Consider the following 23626-nt stretch of genomic DNA (forward strand, 5'->3'; position numbering starts at 1 on the left):
GAGGATAGAATCAATTAACAGAAAATAGCATTTACCCAATCTAAGTAACAGAGAGAAAATAGACTGGAAAAAAATGTATAGAGCCTCAAACACAATGACAGAAGATCCACGTATGTATCATTGGAGTCCCAGAAGGAAAGGAAGACAGCAAGACGGAAGAGTATCTGAAGAAGTAATAGCTGAAACTTGCCAAATTTGGCAAAAGATATAAACGTACAGGCTCAAGAAGCTGAGAAAAACCCAAATAGGATAAACTCTAAGAAATGCATATGAAGACACATCATAACTACATTTCTGAAAACTAAAAACAAAGAAAAGAAATCTTGAAGGCAACCAGAGAGAAATGACATGTTACTGTAGGGCAGTGATGGGCAACCTTTTGAGCTTGGTATGTCAAATTTCGCCAAAAAACTGAGCATAACTCGGGGAGTGTGTCACTTTGAGGAAAAAACATTATTTCGCAAATGTTTCATCCTCAGGAGCAGCAAATGTTTCATCCTCGGCATGCGGCCGCCTCAGAATTGAACCTGGGACCGTTCAGTGCTGACACGTGTATCATAGGTTTGCCATCACTGCTGTAGGGGAACACCAATTCAAATGACAGCTGACTTTGCATCTGAAACCATGGAAGCCAAAAGAGAGTGGCACAACATTTTTTAAGCACTGAAAAGGAAAACTACCAAACAGTTAATTCTAGATTCAATGAAACTATTTTTCAGGAATGAAGAGGAAATAAATATATTATCCGACTAAGAAAAACCCAGCCTTGCAGATTAGCTAGAGGAAGTCCCTCAAACAGAAAGAAAATGACAAATAAAAAGGAATCTTGGAGCATCAGGGAAGAATAAAGAACAACTGAAGAAGATATGTGCAATAAACTATCCTCATGAGTTTTATAAATCATATGTGTTGATTGAAACAAAAAGTTTACCACTATCTGATACTCAAGACAATGTTATTTAAAAGTGGAGAAAATAAAGGGACCTAAATAGAAGTAAGGTTTCCACACTTCGCCCAAAGTGGAGAATGTTGATACCAGTAAATTGTGATGTCCTATGTGTATATTGTAAAATCCACAGCAGCCACTGTGAAAACTATGCAAAGAGATACACGTGAAAACACTACAAATCTGCATGTTGTACAGATGATATAATAATAGTATCATTTCTTGAGCAATTTACAGCAAGCTAGCTCATTATGTCAAGAGCTTTCCAAATACTATCTCAATTAATTCTTACAACAGTCCTATGTCATTAGCAATAGGATAAGGACATGTATGCATAAGAACATGGAGGTTTAAAGATATTAGTTTATCTACACTCACAACTAATAATTGTCTGCCGGGATTTGAACCCAGGACTCCCTGACCATTTCACATACTACTTCAGCTCTCTCAAAGAGTCTGCAAGTGACTTGGTATGTTTTTGGAGAGATGGCCAGAATCCCAAGAAATAAATGTGATTAACTATTTAAGTTTATAAAAGCCACTAATTACACACCCAGGACACTTACACTACTGTCAAAGTAAACATTGTCACAATGAAAAGGAGGTAAAGCCAGGCATTTATCTAAGTGTAGGAATGAACTTTTTTTTTCTGGAGATTGGCCCAGAAGAATTGAACTTTGCCTCCATCTTGTCAGCCACTCAGCTGTAAATCAAAATTTGTAAAAATGGATGTGTCACCATATATGTGGAATGCTTGAACTTGTGTCACTCTTAACCATCTGTAGCATTTGAATTTGTATCACCAAAGGGCAGAAAGTAGCTAGATGGATATAAAAATCATTTTGTTCTAAGCATCACAGTAATATAATGCTACAGGAAAATGAGGCGGCATCAGGTAGCTTTGAAGAAAGAATTATCTGCAAGCACTATGAAAATCTAAGTGTTAGGCAGAGAGAACTTCCATCATAGAAGATGTTCTGTTGTTAATAAGAAAGTTATTTTTTAAAAATTTATTTGGATGGGACCCAAGATGGCCGTGGATAAGTGGAATCTACACTTACCCCTCTCAGAACCAAACTGGAGTTACATCTAAATTATAGAACAATCATCCTGAATAACCAACTGGAGACAAGCTGAAGATAAGTCTTATAACCAAGGATTTACAGCAGCCACATCGAGAATGGTAGGAAGAGTGGGAACAAAAAGGGCTGGCCCCATTCCCATGGGTGGCACCTGAGATCCCAGAGGGATATCTGAGCTATAGAGGTTCCCTCTGAGGAGCATGGGGTCTCAACCCCACACCAGGCTCCCCAGACCAGAGCATCAGAGCTGGGAACAGGCGCCCTCATAACATTGGGCTGTAAAAATCAGCAGGGATTCTGTCCACCAGGGAGAGACAGAAGTCTGCTGGAGACACAGGTGCCCTCTTAAAGGGCCAGCACACAAAATCGTGTTCACAGAGCAACTGCTCCTGGGCTCCAGCAGAGTGGACTTGAGTTGTGTGAGGAGAGACTGGGCTTTGTGGCTCTGGGGAGAGAGCTAAAGAGACAGCTATCAGGATCCCTGTGCTGAGTCCCTCTCCCTCACCCTAGATGCCATCTTTCTTTTGGCAGAGCACTCCCCTCCTTATGACATGAACCTGGGTAAATGCAATAGCCCCACCCTTCGGAATCCCTGTCTCCGACCCGGTAGAGCTCACACCCTGCTGAGGAGTCAGATGCCTGGACAAGAGTATAGAGATCCAGGCAGACTCAGGGTGTCAGTGACTGAGTTGTGTGGCACTGGAGTGGGGCCGCTCCTTCCTCCTTCCCCCAAGCCTGACCAGCACTCCCTCACATGGGAGATCCACTAGTCCCACCTTCCCATCTCTCAGAAGCCCTACCCTGCTGAGCTCCTGGCAGAATCTGGGACATACTGAGTTATGAGGCTCTAGGACAGGGTTCTCTCTTATGGCTGACCAGTGCAGAGCCCTCCCTTCACACGGCCAAACCATGGTCACTTTGGGCCTGATAAACCCTGCTGGCCTCACCCTGAAAATTTTCTAAGACCCTGCTTCACCACAAAGGTCTGTAGTTACCCAGCAGGTGGCAGCTAGATTTGGTATACCCTAGGACTTTGCTGAGTGGCCGCAGACCCAGCACTGGCACTATGATTGAATGTGTTATCCATCTAGTGAACACCATTCATACCTGGTGACTCACTGAGAACCTACCTATTAAACTCAAGTACCATCAGAGGCTCTTTCAGTGACTGAGCCTAACAGGCTGCCAGCAGGTGGAGGCAGGCAAAGGGTGCCTTGGGCCTTTTTCTGACCTAACACTGGACTCGGTGCTGGTGCAAGCAGCCTTGATGTATAGCTTGGTCCTTTGCACACATACCCAGGTACAGCAAAGGCAGCCAGAAACTATAGATCCCCTTGTAGCTCCAAACAGGTTGCCCAGGATCAGTCATAGGCAGTATTTGATATTAACCTGCACCAGTCCCTCCCAAGAGGTCCCAGAACCAACACACCCAATGACCAGCTTCAGACAACATCAGAGCAGGATCTGGATAGCTTTGCACAGGGCATAGCCAAAGTGAGATCTCTGCAGGCACCAGACCCTGCTGAGGAAGATTCTACTTAGTGTGGTCAGCACCTGCACAGCAGCTAGTACACACTGACTGAGCCTCACAGTCAAACAGCCTGAGAGTCAAACCCATGCACCAAATGGGCCAATAGCAAACTCATGACCTAATTACAATAGGAGGGCTCACATAACCCACACAAAGGACATTCCTGGAACACCCAGCTCAGGTGATTAAGGAGACTGCACCACTGGATCCCACAGGACACCTACTACATAAGGCCAGCATACCAAGGTTGGGAGACATAGGAAATATACCTAATACATAGAAAAAAATACAAATAGGAAGCCAAAATGGGGAGACAAAGGCCCTAAATGAAAGAACAGGAGAAATCTCTAGGGAAAAAAAAAAAAGATAAATGAAATGGAGGCAAGTAATTTATAAGATACAGAGTTTTTAAAAATGTTTATAGGGATGGTCAAGGAACTTAGTAAGAAGTACAAGGTGAAAAGGGACATAGAAATCATAAAAAAAGATCCAGTCAGAAATGAATACAATATTTGAAATGAAGAATACACTAGAAGGAATAAACAGTAGGTTGGATGAAACAGAGGATCGAATCAGTGATTTAGAAGACAAAGTAGCAGAAAGCATCCAATCAGAGCAGCAAAAAAAAACAACGTTTTAATGTGGATAGTTTAAGGGACCTTTGGGACAACATGAAGCGTAACAACATCTGTATCATAAGGGTACCAGAAGGAGAAGAGAGAGAGCAAAGAATTGAGAACCTAGTTGAAGAAATAATGACTGAAAACTTCCCTAACTTGGTGAAGGCAAAAGATACACTAGTCCAGGAAGCACAAAGAATCCCAAACAAGACGAATCCAAAGAGGCCCATACCAGAACACATCCTAATTAAAATGGCAAAGGTTAGTCCTGGCTGGGTGGCTCAGTTAGTTGGAACATCATCATCCCATGTACCTAAAGGTTACCGGTTTGATTCCTGTTCAAGGCACATACCTTAGGTTGCGGGTTTGATCCCCAATCAGGGTGTGTGCTGGAGGCAGCTAATCAATGTTTCTCCTTCTTTCTACACTTCCTCTTTCTCTAAAATTAATAAAAATATATCCTTGAGCCCTAACCGGTTTGGCTCAGTGGATAGAGTGTCATAGAGTGTCAGCCTGTGGACTGAAGGGTCCCAGGTTTGATTCCGGTCAAGGGCATGTACCTTGGTTGCAGGCACATCCCCAGTAGGGGGTGTGCAGGAGGCAGCTGATCGATGTTTCTCTCCCGTCAATGTTTCTAACTCTCTATCCCTCTCCCTTCCTCTCTGTAAAAATAAATAAATAAAATAAATCCTTGAGTGAAAATTTAAATAATAATAATAAATTAAATAAAATGGCCTTGGTTAAACACAAAGAGAGAATCTTAAAAACAACAAGAGAAAGATAGCTACCCATAAGGGAGCTCCCAAAAGACTAAGAGTTGATTTCTCAACAGGAGCATTTCAGGCCAGAAGGGATTGGCATGAAATATTCAAAGTAATGAAAAGCAAGGACCTACAACAAAGGCAACTTTATCCAGCAAGGCTATCATTTATAATTGAAGTAGAAATAAAGAGCTTCCCAGACAAGAAAAGCTAAAAGAGTTCATCACCACCAAACCAGTATTACAAGAAATGTTAAAGGGTCAAAAAAAAAGGAGGAGAAAGAGGAACATGGGTATCCTATATAATAAAAGCTTAATATGCTAAGTGTCCGGTCGACCGGTCAGCCATTCAATCAGTCAAAGCATAATATGCTAATGATATGCTAAGGCCGCTCAACCACTCACTGTGACAAGCACTGACCACCAGGGGGCAGACAATTGACCAGTCGCTATGATGTGCACTGACCACCAGGGGGCAGACGCTCCGACCGGTAGGTTAGTTTGCTGTTGGGGTCCAGCCAATCGGGACTGGGCAAGATGGGCCAGACTTGCCCTGGAAGCCCTCCCGCAGTCCCTCCCCAGCTGGCCAACCTACTGCGTCTCTCCCCAGCCCCAATCGTGTACCGGTGCGGTCCCTCTGCCTGGTCTGCACCCTCTCACAATCCGGGACCCCTCAGGGTTGTTGGAGAGCCAATTTCAGCCCAGTCCTGCAGGCCAGGCCGAGGGACCCCACTGGTGCATGAATTTATGCACCGAGCCTCTAGTAAAGAATAAAATGGCAAGAAATACATACTTATCAATAATCACTTTAAATTTAAATGACTTAAGTGCTCCAATCAGAAGATATAGGGTAGCTGAATGGATAAGAAAACAAGACCCATATATATGCTGTGTATAAGAGACCCATCTCAAAGAGACCCCTTTAAAAGTAAAGGGATGGAAAAAGATATTTTGTGCAAATGTAAGTGAAAAAAATCTGGGGTAGCAATACTTATATCTGACAAAATAGACTTAAAAACAAAGGTTATATTAAGAGACAAAGAACAACACTACATAATAATAAAGGGATCATTATCCAACAACAGGATATAACCCTTTTAAACATCCAACATAGGAGCACCTAATTATATAAAGCAAATCTTGATGAACATAAAGCAAGAGAAGGACAGTAATACAGTCACAGTACAGGATTTTAACATCCCATTAACATCAATGTTTTCCAGACAGAAAGTCAAAAAGGAAACAGGGGCCTTAAATGACACACTAGACCAGATGGATTTAATTGGTACCTCCAGAGCATTTCACCCCAAAACAGCAGAATATACATTCTTTTCAAGTGCACATAGAACATTTTCTAGTATAGACCACATGTTAGGACACAAAACAAGTGTCAATAAATTTAAGAAGATTGAAATCATAGCAAGCATCTTCTCTAAACATAATGGTATGAAACTAGAAATCAATCACAAGAAAAAAGCTGAAAAACACACAAAGATTTGGAGGCTAAATAGCATATTACTAAACAATGAATGGGTTAACAATGAGATCAAGGGAGAAATCAAAAGATACCTTGAAACAAGTGACAATGAGAACACAACAACCCCAAACCTATGTGACACAGTGAAAGCAGTCATAGGAGGGAAATTTATGGCGTTATAGGCCTACCTCAAGAAATAAGACAAAGCTCAAATAAATGATCTAACCCCACAACTAAAAGAATTATCATGTGAACAACAAAAAAAGCTCAGAGTACTATTAAGTGGAAGGAAGGAAATAGTAAAGATCAGAGTGGAAATAAATGGTATAGAGACTAAAAAAAAAATACAAAGAGCCCTAATCGGTTTGGCTCAGTGGATGGAGCGTCGGCCTGCAGACTGAAGGGTCCCAGATTTGATTCCGGTCAAGGGCATGTACCTTGGTTGTGGGCACATCCCCAGTAGGGGGTGTGCAGGAGGCAGCTGATCAATGTTTCTCTCTCATTGATGTTTCTAACTCTCTATCCCTCTTTCTTCCACTCTGTAAGAAACGCAATAAAAACTTAAATAAAATAAAAAAAGATCCATGAAACTAAGAGCTGGTTCTTTGAAAAGATAAACAATATTTACAGACTCTTAACCAGACTCATCAAGAAAAAAGAGAGAGGACCCAAATAAATAAAATCAGAAATGAAAGAGGATAAGTAACAGCTGACACAACAGGAATACAAAGGATTGTAAGAAAATATTACAAACAAGTATATGCCAACAAATTTAACAATCTGAATGAAATGGATAAATTTCTAGAAACATAGTCGTCCGAAACTGAATGAGGAAAAATAAAAAATTCTGAATAGACCAATTACAACTAGTGAAATGGAAACAGTAATCAAATAGCTCCCAACAAACAAAAGTCCTGGACAGAATAGCTTCACAGTTGAATTTTACTAAACATTCAAAGAAGAACTAACACCTATCCTTCTCAAACTACCCCAAATATTTCAAAAGGAGGAAAGACTCCCAAGCTCATTTTCTGAGTCCAGCATTTTCCTAATTTCAAAACCAAGTAAGGAAACTATAAAGAAAGAAAATTATAGGCTAATATTTCTGATGAACATAGATGCTAAAATCCTCAACAAATTATTAGCAAACCGGATCCAGCAATACATTAAGAAGATCATACATCATGATCAAATGATATTTCTTCTGGGGATGCAAGGTTGGTACAATATGCACAAACCAATAAACGTGATACACCACATAAACAAAATGAAGGATAAAAATCACATAATCATATAAATAGATACAGAAAAAAGCATTGAACAAAATCCAGCAACAATTTATGATAAAACTCTCATCAAAGTGGGAATAGAGTGAATATAACTCAACATAATAAAGGCCATATATAATAAATCTACAGCCAACATCATACTCAATGGGCTGAAACTAAAAGTGTTTCCCTTAAGATCTGGAACAAGACAGGGATGTCTGCTTTCACCAATGTTATTCAACATAGTACTGGAAATCCTAGCCACAGCAGTCAGACAGTAAGAAGAATTAAAAGGCATCCAAATTGGAAAAGAAAATGTAAAACTGACGTTATTTGCAAATGACATGATACTGTGTACTGGTATAGAGAACTCTAAAGATAACACCAAAAAAACTACTAGAACTGATAAATGAATTCAGTAAAGTATCAGGATACAAAATAAATGCCTAGAAATCAGTTGCATTTTTATACACCAATAATTAACTATCAGAAAGGGAAACTAAGAAAACAATCCCATTTACAATTGCATCAAAAAAAAAACCTAGGAATAAATTTAATCAAGGATGTAAAAGACCTGTGCTCAGAAAATTATAAGAAGATACAAATAAGCTGAAATATACACCATGTTCATGGATAGGAAAAATTAACATCATTAAAATGTCCATACTACCTAATGCAATCTACAGAGTCAATGCAATTTTTATCAAGATGCCAATGATATATTTCATAGAACTAGAACAAATATTCCAATAATTTATATGGAATCACAAAAGACCTAAATAGCAATCTTGAGAAAGAAGAACCAAGTTGGAGAAAGCACACTATCTGATATCAAACTATAGTATAAGGCCATAGTAATCAAATTAGCATGGTACTGGCATAAGAACAGACATATAGATCATAGGAAAAGACCAGAGCCCAGAAGTAAACCCACATCTTTATGGTCAATTAATATTTGACAAAAGAAGAAAGAACATACACTGGGGTAAAGATAGTCTATTCACTAAATGGTGTTGGGAAAATTGAATAGATACATGCAATAAAATGAAACTAGGCCACCTTCTTACACCATACACAAGAATAAATGCAAAATGGAGTAAAGACTTAAATGTAAGACTTGAAACCATAAAAGTCCTAGAAGAAAATATAGGCAGTAAAAATGTTGGATGTTTCTCACAGCAATATTTTTTCTGACATATCTCCTCAGGCAAGGGAAACAAAAGATTAAGTAAACAAATGGGACTACTTCAAACTAAAAAGTTTTAGTGCAGCAAAAGGAACCATCGACAAAATGAAAAGACAACTTACTGAATAGGAGAACATATTCATCAATGATACATCTGAGGAGGAACTAATTTCCAAAATTTATAAAGAACTCAGACAACTCAACACTAAAAAAACAACCAGTCCCATTAAACAATGGCCAAAGGATCAGAATAAACACTTCTCCAAAAAGGACATACAGATGGCCAATAGACATATGAAAAGATGCTCAACATCACTAATCATCAGAGAGATGCAGATTAAAACCACAATGAGATGTGACCCCACTCCTGTCAGAAAGGCTATCACCAGTAAATCAACCAACAAGTATTGTGTAAGATGTGGAGAAAAGGGAACCCTTGTGGGAATGCAGATGGGTGCAGCCACTATGGAAAGCAGTATGGAATTTTCTCCAAAAAAATTACAACTGGAACTGCCTTGTGACCCAGCAATTCCACTTCTGGGAATATATTCAAAGAAACCTGAAACACTAATTCGAAAGAATATGTGCCCCTATATTCAATGCGTTGTTATTTACAATAGTCAAGATTTGGAAGCAGCCCACGTGCCCATCAGTAGATGTGTGGATAAAAAAAGCTGTGGTACACTTACACACGGGAATGCTACTCAGCCATAAAAAAGGAAGGAAATCTTACCTTGTGTGACAGCGTGGATGGACCTGGAGAGTATCACACTAAGTGAAACAAGCCAGTCAGAGAAAGACAAACACCATATGATCTCACTTATATGTGTAATCTAATGAACAAAATAAATAAACTAAATAGAAACAGATTCATAGAGAACAGACTGGCAGCTGTCAGAAGGCAGGGGGGTTGCAGGGCTGGGTGAAAAAGGTGGATTAAACAAAAAAGAAACTCATAGACACAGACAACAGTATGGTGATTACAGAGAGAAAGGTGGGGTTCAGTGGTGATGGAAGGAGACTTGACTTGGGGTTGTTGAACACACAATACAATATACAGATGATGTATTAGAGGATTGTATACCTGAAACTTACATAATTTTATTAACCAATGTCTCCCCAATAAATTTAATTAAAACTTTTAAAATTTTCTTCGGTTTTGCTTTCTTTTCTTTTCCTCTAGGTATGCCATGAGACTAAAGACCCACTCAGGCCCCAATGCCACACCAGAGGATAAACAACTGGCTGCATTATGGTGAGTGCACCATATCGGCTTAAAACAGCCTGCCCTGCTTGTGTATGGCCATTGGTAAACCAGGTGCTGAAAGGCATCATGTTTTTCTGCTGCCTCTGACATGCAAAAACAAACACAAGCCCAGTGGTGGCCAGGGATAGCCCACCCATAGCTTGCTGCTATGCCAGCCATGAGGTGCCTACTCAGGTATTAAAAATCAACAGGTCCGTTATGCAAGGATAACTATTCCCGTGTGTGTGTGTGTGTGTGTGTGTGTGTGTGTGTGTGTGTGTGTTTTAAAACCAGGTAGGTTTGTGTTTTAATGATGTCAATGTGAATTGTGCCAAATGTAATTTCTCTTGTGTTTAACATTTTAGTTGCAATCAAAATAATTCATCTATCTCTTTACACATGGGATTAGTCTGAGTGAATGAAGATGACGCATTCAAGTCCTCAACACATTAAACTGAGGAGCGGCTCATTACACTTCGATAATAAAAGCTTTCCTTGTAAAATGTTAACCAACATTAATAGGTTTTTATATCTATAACGATTACACTAATAATGAATATGTGATTATAATAGTAATTTCCCTGTGACATCTTCTCAGTACACCTCATCCCACGCCCCCAAATCACAAGATACCTCTCTCTTTGTTCCTTCTGTGACAGGGATCCCAAATGTTTGCCCCCAAAGGTTTACTTCCCTGATCTGCGGTAGACAATTGAGCCTCAAAAATAAATAAATATAAATAACAGCAACATACACAAAAAAGAGGGCCTCACGTAGTTTAGCATCATCACATCATCTGGAGTTTGATGTGCTAAGAGGAGACTGTTACATTGTATTTGGTATGTTGGTAATCTCCCAGGTCAACACCACACCTGGGTTAGCCAATAATTATGAGTGGAAAGCACCAAGCAAAAGAGGGTATGTCTCAGGAAATGCTTTCTGCACTCTTTTCAAACGTTAAATTTCATATTAGGGTTAATAAATTAATGATGATTAATAATTGGCATTATATAAGGTTACTAATGTGTAAATAATAAAATATATAAAATAAAATGTTACTATTCTCAGCATAGTTTTTATTGATTATGAAAGCACGTATCTGTTCCTTTATTTGAACTCATTGTAATTGAGAAAAATAGTTTAAAGGTAAAGGAATAAGAGCAGGTGGACGGTTATTCTTTCAGCGACACCCCTGGTGCGGGAAGTCCAGGGTGCCACAGGGAAATCAGTGAGGTCACTCTGCCCTGAAACCCTAAGCAGTGAAAGCTGTGAGCTGCAGCTTCCTCTCTCCTCTGTGGAGAGACACTGTCCTCTAGTGGTGGCAGAAGAAATGGCCAGCCCTGTACCCCAACAAAGCAATAAAGCTATTCTTAAATGATCTGATGGCAAATGCATCTATGCAGTAACCCCTTGAAATTTTGAAGTATACCTTCTGAACAAAAGGAAGATCAGACACTTACAGACATGTATGTATGTATATTGTATATACAATCAGGATATAAATATTGAGTGCTTGAAGTAAGAAGATTTTTGAGCCCTAGCCGGTTTGGCTCAGTGGATAGGACCAAAGGGTCCCGGGTTCAATTCCAGTCAAGGACACATATCTTGGTTCCAGGCCACCACCCCCACCCCCAACGCCCCCGGGCCCTGGTCAGGGTTCATGCAGGAGGCAACCAATCAATGTGTTTCTTTAACATCAATGTTCCTCTCTGTCTTTCCCTCTCTCTTCCACTCTCCCTAAAAATCAGTGGGAAAATATCCTCGGGTGAGGATTAACAAAACAAAAAAGAGGATTTTTGAAAAGTCTTGTTTGCACAGGACACACTCGTGCTTGCAGGCTCATCTCTCTTCTTCCTGCAGTTACCGATGCCTGGCTCTCCTGTACTGGCGGATGTTTCGACTCAAAAGGGATCATGCTGTCAAGTATTCAAAAGCGCTTATCGACTATTTCAAGGTACTGTCTGGCTATCGGGGGGCGTTATTCCCTGAATTTAGTTGTCTTCCTACCAGAGACGTTTTGAGGACAGAATCCATTGCTTTGAGGAGAATACAGGAGCCTTCTGACGCCTACACTGACCCATTTGTGACATGTTCGTGGTGCGCAGGGCTGAGCATGGCCTTGAGAGCCCCTGCCTGGAGCCCGGGCATTCCGATGGCCTCAAGGGAAAGGAGATTGAGTTACCACTTCCGTGTCGTAGGAAGTGCATCTTGGTATTTCACATAGATGCCTCATGTGCACCTAGAGCTTCTTCCTTTTGGAAGTAACTACTTAGAACATCTTAGCTAATTCCAGTAGCTACTTTAATTATTGATAATGGTATTATTTTAAATGGTAAGCAATGCTTGTTGGAACTCAGAGGCACTAGGACAATAGCAATATGTAAACACAAAGATAGAACTTTTATCTATCTCAGCAAATGAAATCATTTTCACTGGGAAAATAAAACAAAATCACTTTCCCTCGTGTATTTTTGTGATGTAGACTTGAAGTAATAATTAATTTGAGATTTGGGGCCTCTTTACTGTCTATCTGTCTATAGAAACCAGAAATTTCACCACCTCTATCTCCACCAATCCATGCACCGCCGTCATTTTAGACCCTTTATCCCAGCCCCACTTAGAGATTATCTCTGGTGAGCAGGCTGAGTTGGGGTCCATGGGCTGTGTGCAGCATGCCACCTCCTTCCTGGTCGTGCCTGAAGAGTAACCAGGTGCTAAGCCAAGAAGGAAGCAGTCTTGGCTAACATTAAACATTAAGCCTTTCCCTTTATTTTGGGCACCTATGGTCAATATAAGTCATTTTTAAAAGGTTAGAATCTAAGAGCTAATACTAATGAGAGTTATTACAGTCAAGAAAAATGCTTCACTGAGAAGGAACCTGAACTCTGTAGGCCACAGCGGTTACAACAGAACTTGAAGGGATGCAAGAAGTTCTTAGTGTACATTTACAGTCCTGAGCGTGTGCGCAGTGCAGAGGACACACTTAAAAGAAGTTTCCCCTCCAGGAGTTCCCGGTAGTCACCCTTAATCAAAGGCTTTTTAAATGCTCCTTAAAGGTCCACGATTATGGACCTTCAGGTAACACTGATGAATTGTCCGTAACGACTATGCTTTATGGGTACAGAGCTGTCTGAACAGAGGACTTTGTTCCCTCGTGTTGTAACAGTCACGGGGCCTGGTGGTCGTGGAAGAGGCCTGAAGGCAGCTGCACAGTGGCCACATGCAAGGCCATTTCTACCATCTTGATAGCACCCCCACTAGAATCTAAAACTCAGTCACCACTTCATAAAGTTCCTTTTAGCCAAGAGAAATGCTTTGTGTCTAGGGAACCAGGCCAAGGCTGTTTTCTTGTCTCTGGAAGGAAAATTCACATCAGCGTTGTAGAGACTTCTTAACCCTCTAACAGGCCATGGACGGAGGGACACTCACACCAGCGTTTAGAGACCTCGTCCCTCTAACAGGCCGTGGACGGAGGTCCCAGAGGCATCGTTGGCTCTCAGAGAGGGTCTGTCTGTACATTTAGGAACCTCCCTCACCAAAGGCAGAACTTCTTGTAAATGCCCGATGCAAACAACTGGCTTGGGAAACATATCCTTCAGAATTTTTGAACACCCTACCTGTCAAGGAAATATATTTTAATCTGTTCTTTTAGAAACATTCAACAGGAACTTTCTTTAAGAGAAATACTTTTAAGCCTCGCAAGTTAAAATAATACAATTTGATGTCTCATATTCCCAGGCATTAAACGTATGCCAACGGTTCCTGCAGACATGCCCTACATTTCAACATGAGGTGTTCTCATGGGGGACGGGAGGTCGGCTATTTTTCAGAAAAATTAAGCTAGTTTAAGGTGAAAAAATTAAACTGGCTCAGGATTCAGCGGACCCTCTGGATTATGATTCAATTTGATACATTGCATTTGGTGCATGAAATCCCAGGCTCCAGAAGAAGCTCTTTGCTTTAGCCCATTGTGGAGCCCAGCAGGCCAGGCAGCTGCCCCCACTGTGTTTCAGAGAGGGAGCCAGCAGCCTAGGATTTGTGACTTCCCAGATTCATTTCTGGGAACCTGCATTTTATCTGCAGTGTCAGCCATTACTCCTCTCAGCCATCCCCAGAGAACATGTATTGTCAGCTCTGTAAACCTACGCAGATGGCTCATGGTCAATGTTTCTCTTTTCCTGCAGAATTCATCTAAAGCTGCCCAAGCCCCGTCTCCATGGGGGGCCGGTGGAAAGTAAGTTCGTTTTTCCAAAGTAAAGGCGATAAACGAGGCACTGCCTGATGCTGGGCAGTGTGCTGCTTTGCTTACGGTGCCCTGGGGCTGCCCCGCCTCACCGGGAACCAGCCTCTCCACCTTGCTTTTCTTGCTCTCCCCTTCCAGGAGCACCGGAACCCCATCCCCCATGTCCCCCAACCCCTCCCCCACCAGCTCCGTGGGATCTCAGGGGAGCCTCTCCAATACCAGCGCCCTGTCCCCTTCGACCATCGTCAGCATCCCACAGCGCATCCACCAGATGGCAGCCAATCACGTCAGCATCACCAACAGCATTCTCCACAGCTACGACTACTGGGAGATGGCAGACAACCTGGCCAAGGAAAACCGAGGTGTGTGCCTTTGGTGGGGTGTGCATGGCTCGACCACAGCTCAGGGAGACAACCTGACCTTGGGCATCACCACACAAGTTGTCATCATTGACTGAAGAAGAAATCCTAGAAGCTGTCACCTACTGCATGAAACTTCCCAACCTCTCCCCATACTCCGGCCTTAACCCACTTTTATCTTCACTGTGGAAGATTACACATCCTATATAATAAAAGGCTAATATGCAAATTATCCCCTTGACCTAGAGTTTGACCAGGGGGTGGGGCCAGCTGGCCAACTGCCCATAGCCCCTCCCCCAGCTGGCCCTGCCCCCGATCAGGGTCGGCCCTGAACAGGGCAGGCCAGCGAGACACCCCCCTTACCCCCCCACCCCTGTGCATGAATTCATGTGCTGGGCCTCTAGTAGCGATGATAAAGACACAAGTAATGTGCAAAGATACAGATCTGTAGATACAGTATAGATGTGCACACACATGTTCTTTTCCCTGCTGACAGTGAGCTCCTGGAAGGTAGACTCTGTTTTATCCGGTTTTGTATTCCTAAGACCTGCACGGAGCCCAGAACACGGTAGAAGTCTGAAGCATTGAATGAATTAATTAATGAGAGTGAATGTTACTGGCTTTTGAAATGATAGCTGCTTACAACCGAAAAGAAAGTGTTTACATGAAGCAAAAAGTTCCATTTCTTTTTAAATTTTTTTTTACTGATTATAAACGGAGTGCATGTTTATTGTGGCTAAATTTATAAAATACAGAAAACTGTTGTAGAGGGAAAAAAGCTTTTTATATCATCAGTAATCGTACCACCAAGAAATAATTACTGTTAACATTCCACTGAAGTTTCTTCTAGTCTCTTCCAAATATGTGTGATTTTTACCAAAATAAGGTCATAGTATATCTACAGTGTTATGTCTGTTTTGGTTTTTGTTGTTGTTGTTTAATAGTATATCAGGAATTTTCTCATGTTACTAACTAGTTCAAAAACACCCTTCATGCTGGTTCTATAATGTTGTCAGAACAGTGGTTATATAATCACAAAGTATGATTTCTTAGGCCATCCCCCTGTGGTTGGACACTTAAGTTACTTCCAATTTTTTCCACTATTACAAATAAGGTTGTGATAAATAGTTTTGCATAAGTCCTTTTCCATATTTTTTATTATTTTCATAGGAAGGAGTTATAGAAGTAGAATTTTGGGGTCAACAGGTATACATTCTTTTAAGGCCTATATTGTTATATATCTTGGTATATATATTATTAATTTTTCTCCCAAATGATTATACCAATTTACTACTCGGGTGAAAGTGCAAATCCGAGGTCACTTTCCAGTCATTGAATGCACATTTGGTGCCGTGACAGCATAAAGCCTCTGAGGACAAGACCGGGATGTCCACAGTGCGATGAGGAGGTTACAGCATGGATAGGCAGTGGGGCCAAAGTTCACAAAACTGATGAAAAAGCAGCCCGGAGGTGCTAACCCTGAAAATCCACTGGGAAGCCGGCATGGAACAGGATTTTGAAAAGCAAATAGTAGTTGAGGAGCAGAGATGGAGTGGGGAGGGTGTGCCAAGTAGACAACGCAGAAGGACAAACATATAAAAATGTATGTGGCCAGTTCGGGACACCCTGAGCAGGCCAGGCTCTTGCACTGCGAGTGGCCTTCTAGACGGCTCCCCCGTGAGGGCCCAGTGGCCCATGTCTAACGGGAAGTCAGTATCGTGTTTCTGACCAGCTCCCCTCCTGGTTCTGCTCCGGTCCCTGCGTGGCTACCTTCCCAGCCACCTGGACTTGGCGTCCCCCTCACCCCTCCCTGGCCTCCCAGCAGGCCCTCATTCAGCCCGTATGCATGAGCACCTTTGAAAACTTCTCCCAGGGCCTTCTTTTGAAGGAGTGCTGTTCCGTGATCCAGCTACGATGGCCTAGCAGCCCTGTGCATGTACCTGTCTCTCCCGGCCACTCAGCTGTGGTCACTTGGTACACGCCCTATCTACCCTGCTGCACCTAGCACAGGGCCTTGGCACATAGTACATGTTTAATGGAAGGACCAGCCCAGAGAATGTCCAAGGACTGGGGGCTGTTTCAGAAGTGCCTCTGATTTGCTGCCTGGAGCCGGAGCCTCCTCCATGGGACTCGTGTCAGTGCAGCACACGCACAGCTGGGTAGGGGAGGGTGACGGAGCCACAGCCCACGACCGGGGGGGAGGCATTGCTGCTCCAGGAGAATGTCCTGAGGAAGTCAGGGTTTTTGCTGTTTGGCTAAGTCCAGGAGGGGTGGGGGGACATCCAGCCCGCAGGCCCTGTAAGGCCCACAAAATCCTTTGGTCTGGCCCTGCCAAGGCATTAGGGGTGAGTTTATTAAATGCAGCAGGCTGGTTTTTAAGTTGATAATTTTGTGTGGCCAGAGAATGATGGTATAAATATCCAAATGGCCCTTGGCAGAACCAAGGTTCCCCACCCCGGGGCTAAGTCAATGTCATTCACTTGAATTAGAAATTGCCCACAGAGTGACTATTTGGATAAAAGTTTGAGTTCTCTGCCTTTGTGTTGCGTTCTGTTCAGTGGAATGCTGAAGTCGCATGATGGACAGAGAAAGCTTGCCTCTCTAGGGACCACGAGTGGAGTTGGTCCGTAAGTCACGTGGGTCCCAGGGTCGCACACGTAGCGAGTGTGGCACTCTAACCGCTCTGTCTGTCCCCTAGAATTCTTCAACGACCTGGATCTGCTCATGGGGCCGGTCACCCTGCACAGCAGCATGGAGCACCTGGTCCAGTACTCCCAGCAGGGCCTGCACTGGCTGCGGAACAGCGCCCACCTGCCGTAGGGACCGCGCCCCGCGGCCGCACTGTGCTCCCACCTCCGTGGACGGCTCAATGTTCTGGACACTGTGCTACTGACATTCCCAGCCACAGCGTTATCAAAATCCAGTGAATATTTTCTCAGCACCGAACAATGGTCTTTTCCCAGGGCATGTGTGCCTGTATGTGTGGGTGTAGAAGCAGCAGCTTGTGTGTGTAAGATGCACAGCTCTTAAAGCATATTTTCTTTGTCTAGTTTCCATAATCCCAGGCTAGACAAAGGGGTCAGAGGTTTCTGATTAGAGGAAATACACTTACACACATACACACACAATCATACACACACACACACACACACACACACACACACACACACACTCTTTCTACTTCAAAGCTAAACCATGACTTTTTAGAACATTCAACCAAAATCTTGTGGTGAGTTCACCAGGTGCCGCGCAGCACACCAACAGCCTGACTGCCAGTGAAGGTGACCTAGTCCTTACGTGGTTGATGACTTTCAGTGTTGATATACTATCCCCACTTACCCTTTGGTTGTACGTGTTCATGGGTAATTGAATAACGAAAGTCAGTCATGTTTTGCTGGATGTTTACTAGGTTGCATGTTCCCAAATGCCCTGCCTTTCATTTACTACTCGCCCCTCCATCCAACTTCATCATCAGCTAAATGCGTGGTAAGCAAATGGATGAACTGCCCTGCCCCCAACGTGGTCTGGACGTGGCGCCCATGTTCGGTGAGAACTCGGTGCCTTTGGGAGCGAGCCCGCCAGCGCTAAGGCAGCGATGGCGCGTTTGGGAGCCCAGTCCGGAACTGGAACCTCCTGCACCTGCCACCAGCCCGCCCAGCGCAGGTGTCTCTTCTTCCTGCCTCTGTGGCACGTGGCTGGAGAGCCTGGTGGCATTGTCAGTCTTTTAAATGTGGCATTTTTAAGCCTTTTCTTTCCACGATAGCTTTCTTACAAACGTCTTGGCCACATCGGGACGTTACCCAGATTGCCCCTCCACGGGAGTCTGTGTGTTGCTCATCGGGCTGAGAGCCTCGTGCTTTCCTGACGGTGTGTGATGCTCTCACGCCTCGTGCAGCGTGTGCCACGTGCGTGCATTTTGAGCGGGGCACCTGCCGGGCTCCCGTTAGCTGGCTGCTTCCCGCGCAGGGTGCGTCTTCCTGCCTCGGCCGCGGTGCTGTCTGGGGTAGCCACCCCAGAACGTCACGCTCGTGTCCTCTGTGCCGGGTATGTTTACGTCTTGCTCTCAACTCTTTTTTTTTTTTTAATTAAGTTTACATTTTAGTTTTTTGACACCTGTTTACATTTTTTGTCTGAAACTTGTTTATTTTATAGTCCCCTGTGATGCCCTAGATTTAGTCTTCTTATGAAATATATTTGGATATACAATTATTGCTTAAAAAGAAAAACTTCTGAACAAAAAAAGGATGTACGTTGCCATACTTTAAAAACAAAAACAATGTCTCTGAGGCCTCTCACTTGACCGTATTGCACCAGGCTGGTCTGAGGAAGACGGCGGTGCGGTTTAGGAACCCTCTCCGCCTTTCTCCAGGGGGAGGTGGCGCCCAGCATTTATAACAGATACGCGTGTGCTCTCGCCGACGGTCCAGTCGGTTGGTTCGGTTTTGATGTTGACATTCCTGTCAGCCTGATGGATAGTGGAAATAAGATTGCTGTAATTCCCTAGCTCTCAGCACTCTTTCAAAACTGCACAAATGATTGATCTGTGCGCATGGTGACCCGAAATTAACTTAAAAAGAGCAAGTGAAGGAAGGGCTTATGAAATTGGCATTTGGCTTTGGCCTTCAAGCATCTGCACTGTTCACAGAATTTGTTGTACTTTTATCCAGCCCAGGGGTTTGTCACACCCTCTCGCTAGTCCTTGTGGGTAGAGTTCATGATCCCATTCATGTTGGAAATTTCAGTCTAACTTAAGAAATTGTGAACTGATATGTGGGGTTTTGTTGTTGTTTGTTTGTTTGTTTGTTTGTTTGTTTGGAGGACTGAGGCTTAGTTCTGCTTGCTCTTGCTGAATTCCGCTGAAATGTTCGAACTCTCACGTAAGGGATGACCCTCAGGTGCGTCCCCAGGTGCTCTGCTGGCCTCACCATCTTAAAGCCGCAGGCCTGTGCGGTGCCACCCTGAAGCCCCATCTAAGCACACGGCGGTCTCTGGCGTTTTACCAGTGCTTCGAAGACCGCGTTTCCCAACAAAACCTGTCATTGTGGGGGTGGCCTCTCGTGTCATCGTGGAGCACGATGGGGCAGTGTGTGTTAGCTGGGACGAGATGATTATGGTAAGGAGCCAACTTCTTATTGTTGCGTGTGAAAGTCATTCATAACTGTTCCTTTTACTTAGTTTTGTTCAAAGTAGAGATATATTTCTTGCATTTTCTGGTTATAAAAGCAATACATGCTTCAATGTAAAAATTCAGACAGCACGGAAACGTAGAAAGTAGAAAGTAGTAAGTCCCACCCCAACCTTCTCCCCTACCCCACCCCCCCAGACAACCACTGCTCACAGCTTCATGTCTGTCCTTCTAGTGACTCTCCTGTTCCAACACGTGCTGTCCGTTTAATTAGTCTTTCTGTTTGGAGACATATTTCCTTAGCAGTTCAACACAAGTCACCTGACCTTATCCTTCCATGACCTGAATGGATGCCACCCTTTATCACAATGTTATCAGATGCATTCCTGATCACCATGTGGGATTTGTGACTGCTCTACACAGATCAGACTTATGTGCAGAATTGTGCCTGGAAAGAGAGGTTTGGTTAAAACAGATATTTCTGGAAACTTTCCCATTACAAATGGAAACTCGGACCCGCTATCTAAAGAGGAATGTACTGGAAAAATAATCTGAAGAACTGACAAATTGTGTACTAGATAGAACGCATAGAACGCAATGCAATGAGACTTCCTGCACTAAAACTTATCCCAGTGTGTGCAACACTGATGCGTGTATTATATAACAGTGATGTGTACATTTCTGACATCCCATGCATATGATACACCGTTTGTATAAATGCATACATTTAAAAATATATATGTACAATACAGCTACCATGAGACTGTAGTACGCCTGAAGGGTATGACTAGTGCCTAACATTGAGTGTAAGTCACTGCGTGTTCGCATCACCTTGGAAGTACGGTAATTGTTATAAAATTAATCAGTGCAACCAACATTATTTATGAATCACATCTTTGAAACTGTGCAGTAGTATATACATATATATTTTTAAACAACATTTTTCACAGTTTTCCAGAGTTACTGTTGAAATCTGTATCACCAAAAAAAAAAAAAAAGCAAGATTTTTTTAATGATGTAGACACTCTTCAGACCCAGTAATCTGTGTGTGATTTCCTGTTTGTAGATACCCAAGAGACTTTAGCAGTCACCAGCCTTAATGCATGTACAGGATATTATTGTGACTTAATTTATCTGCAGTTTTTAATCCATGTGAAATTGGAATTTATAAACTGACTTGGATTAAATATGTCTGCCTTTCTAAGGTTGCAAATGTTACATTAAATGACTTACGTTGTAAATGAGAGAAATTGAGTTGTATGTAAAAAACATCCACCAGTTTCTGTGACTATTTTACAAGAAAACATTAGACTCAGAATATGTTCAAGTAAGTGTTCTGGTCCCCAGATCATAATCTCCTTAGAAGCGACCTTGTTTCGTGAGTTTGTTTTTTTGTTTTTTGTTTTTGTTTTCAGAGAGGAAGGGAGAGGGAGAGAGAAACATCAGTGAGGAAAGAGAATCATTGATTGCCTGCCTCCTGCACACCCCCTACTGGGCATCGAGCCCACAACCCGGCCATGTGCCCCTGACTGGAATTGAACCTGGGATCCTTCAGTCCTCAGGCCAACGCTCTATCCACTGAGCCAAACCAGCCAGTGCTTGTGAGGTTTTTTTAACAGCTCCCACAGGTTATCCATTCTCAGTCTAATATTTTTTTTTGAGCAAAAATAAGGTATGTTTTTCTTCATTATACCTGCACGTTGCTACTTGTCTTTCCCAGCCCACACACAAGCCTGCACACACATGTGAGAGAACACACCACATGTTTCAGGAAACACTGATTAGGAGTTGACTCTGATGACCACATGGACACCTCCAGCCTGTGCCCCAAGACGCTGTCCTGCTCAACATTCCTTCATGGCCAAGTTCATTCCCTGCCTTGTGCTCCAGGATTTTCCAGCTCAAACCAGCATGGTGAAATAATGTCTGCAATATCTGGATGAGTAGAATAAAAGACTTCTGAATTAGCAAAGATGAAAATATTAGACCAGTGTCCTGCCATGGTCTGTCCCCCTGTGCAGGAGGCTTTTTTGTTCAACTAATTTTTACTTTTCTCTCCCTCCTTTTTCAATCCCGCTTCCCCAAACTAAACTTAACAAAGAGGCGGGAGCAGTAACAAACACACACCGATGACTTTACCTCACCCAGTCCATATCCTTAGATTCCTGTACGCCTTGTCCTGAAGCAGAACCCTCGCTCGGTCACCATGGAGACTGCCTCACTCCCATGCCAGCCAGGATGGGCACTGGGCTATGCTTGCTCCAAGACCACCAACTTGCTACTCCCTCACACCCACAGTCTTTCTAGAACTATCTTTCTCTTATGCGGTTTTGCCCGCTGCTCACCTAAAGCCTATTCCTCTGAGAATCCTATTTTTTTAAAGTAACACCTTTTTATGAAACCTGGATCAACTGAAGTCTTGAAAAACTCTTTTCTTTAGTGAAAGGAAAAAAGAAAAAACAACTACATGAACTGCATTCCCAACTATTTGGAACCAGAGTTTTTTTTCTCGTTTTCAGTCTCAATATTACAGCTTCCTGCCAAGCCGCACAAGGAATGTTCAGATGTGAGATTTGTGTTCTTTCTGTCCAAACCGAATTACTCTGCATTTGTCACCAGAGGGGCCCATTTGGTTCTTGGCATGAGGAAAACCATAAAACTGTTCTCAAACTAATTCCACCTGACCACGGGTTGGGCTTGCATTATTTAATTGGCACTCTGAGGCAGCAGGGGTAAATGTTGGGTCGGTTGCAAGGGGTTTAAATCCACAGCTCTTACAGTAATGGGAGCCAGGGGAGTAAATCCCCATGCGTTTCTTTGAAAATCCTCTTACAGCCTGTTTTAAACACACTGATCTCAGGGATGAATTCAAGGCACTAAATTGCAAGTCAACACAAGAATTAGCATGTGTCTTTAAGCATCAAGAAGCAACGATGAGCCCAGCCGGTGTAGCTCTGTGGTTGAGCATCGACCTGTGAACTAGAGGTCACAGTTCCATTCCTGGTCAGGGCACATGCCTAGGTGTGGGCTCGATCCCCAGTGTGGGGCGTGCAGGAGGCGGCCGATCAATGATTCTCTCACCATTAATCTCTCTCTCTCTCTCTCTCTCTCTCTCTCTCTCTCTCTCTTTCTCTCTCTCTCCCCCTCCCCCTTCATCTCTGAAATCAATAAATATGTATATATGCATATATATTTTTTAAAAAAGAAGAAGAAGCAACAATGAGGCCCAAAAGCTGAATCAAGGACTCTTGTAAGCTAACGTAGGAAAAGCTCATCAGAGAATGTCTGGCCTATCATGATGTAAGATAAAATCAGTGTTTAGGGTTTTCACACAGTGCTATTTGGTTACAAAAATAATTACAATATTTTAGTTTCCACATTGTTTTCCACCCTGTTTAGTTTTCATCAGACAAAACTGACTTTCCCCCAAGAATGTGCCATCTCTATTTCTGATTCCCAAATGAGCAAAGAGGAAGGACCTAGCCCTGAGGAGCGTGTGTCGCCTGCCTGACAGCGTCCTGCCGCAGCAGCCGGAGCTGGGTGGCTTTGAGGGAACGTTCTTTGAGTCTCCTTCGTTTCCGTCACCCTCCAGCGGGACTGACCACAGAGCCTAAGGAACGGCCATGTTGTCCAGAGGTCCACGAGTCTGGGGATAGAACTCGCGCTAGTGATGGGCACTTTGTAGCATCGCTAGCTGTCTCTGAGGCCTGTCTGGTGAAACAACAACATTAACACTTTCCTTGGAGTAAATTGCAAACTGATTAGTAATCCCCTGAAGTTCCC

The 23626-nt window shown here is 43.0% G+C and overlaps 1 protein-coding gene across 4 annotated transcripts in view; it reads left to right on the top strand.

Moving 5' to 3' along the window:
• The window catches only part of AFF3 (ALF transcription elongation factor 3), a 514559-nt gene extending 492340 nt beyond the window's left edge, over positions 1-22219 (top strand). For all 4 annotated transcript variants that reach the window (XM_079792550.1, XM_079792551.1, XM_079792549.1 and 1 more), the window contains 5 exons: positions 10054-10125; positions 11977-12070; positions 14301-14350; positions 14498-14721; positions 17417-22219. In XM_079792550.1, the coding sequence (XP_079648676.1) occupies positions 10054-10125; positions 11977-12070; positions 14301-14350; positions 14498-14721; positions 17417-17538 (562 nt within the window). In that variant the 3' untranslated portion in view covers positions 17539-22219. The remainder of the gene's footprint in view (positions 1-10053; positions 10126-11976; positions 12071-14300; positions 14351-14497; positions 14722-17416) is intronic.
• The last annotated feature ends 1407 nt before the right edge of the window (positions 22220-23626 follow it).

Source organism: Cnephaeus nilssonii, assembly GCF_951640355.1.
Source record: "Cnephaeus nilssonii genome assembly, chromosome: 15".
NCBI classification, from domain to species: domain Eukaryota; kingdom Metazoa; phylum Chordata; class Mammalia; order Chiroptera; family Vespertilionidae; genus Cnephaeus; species Cnephaeus nilssonii.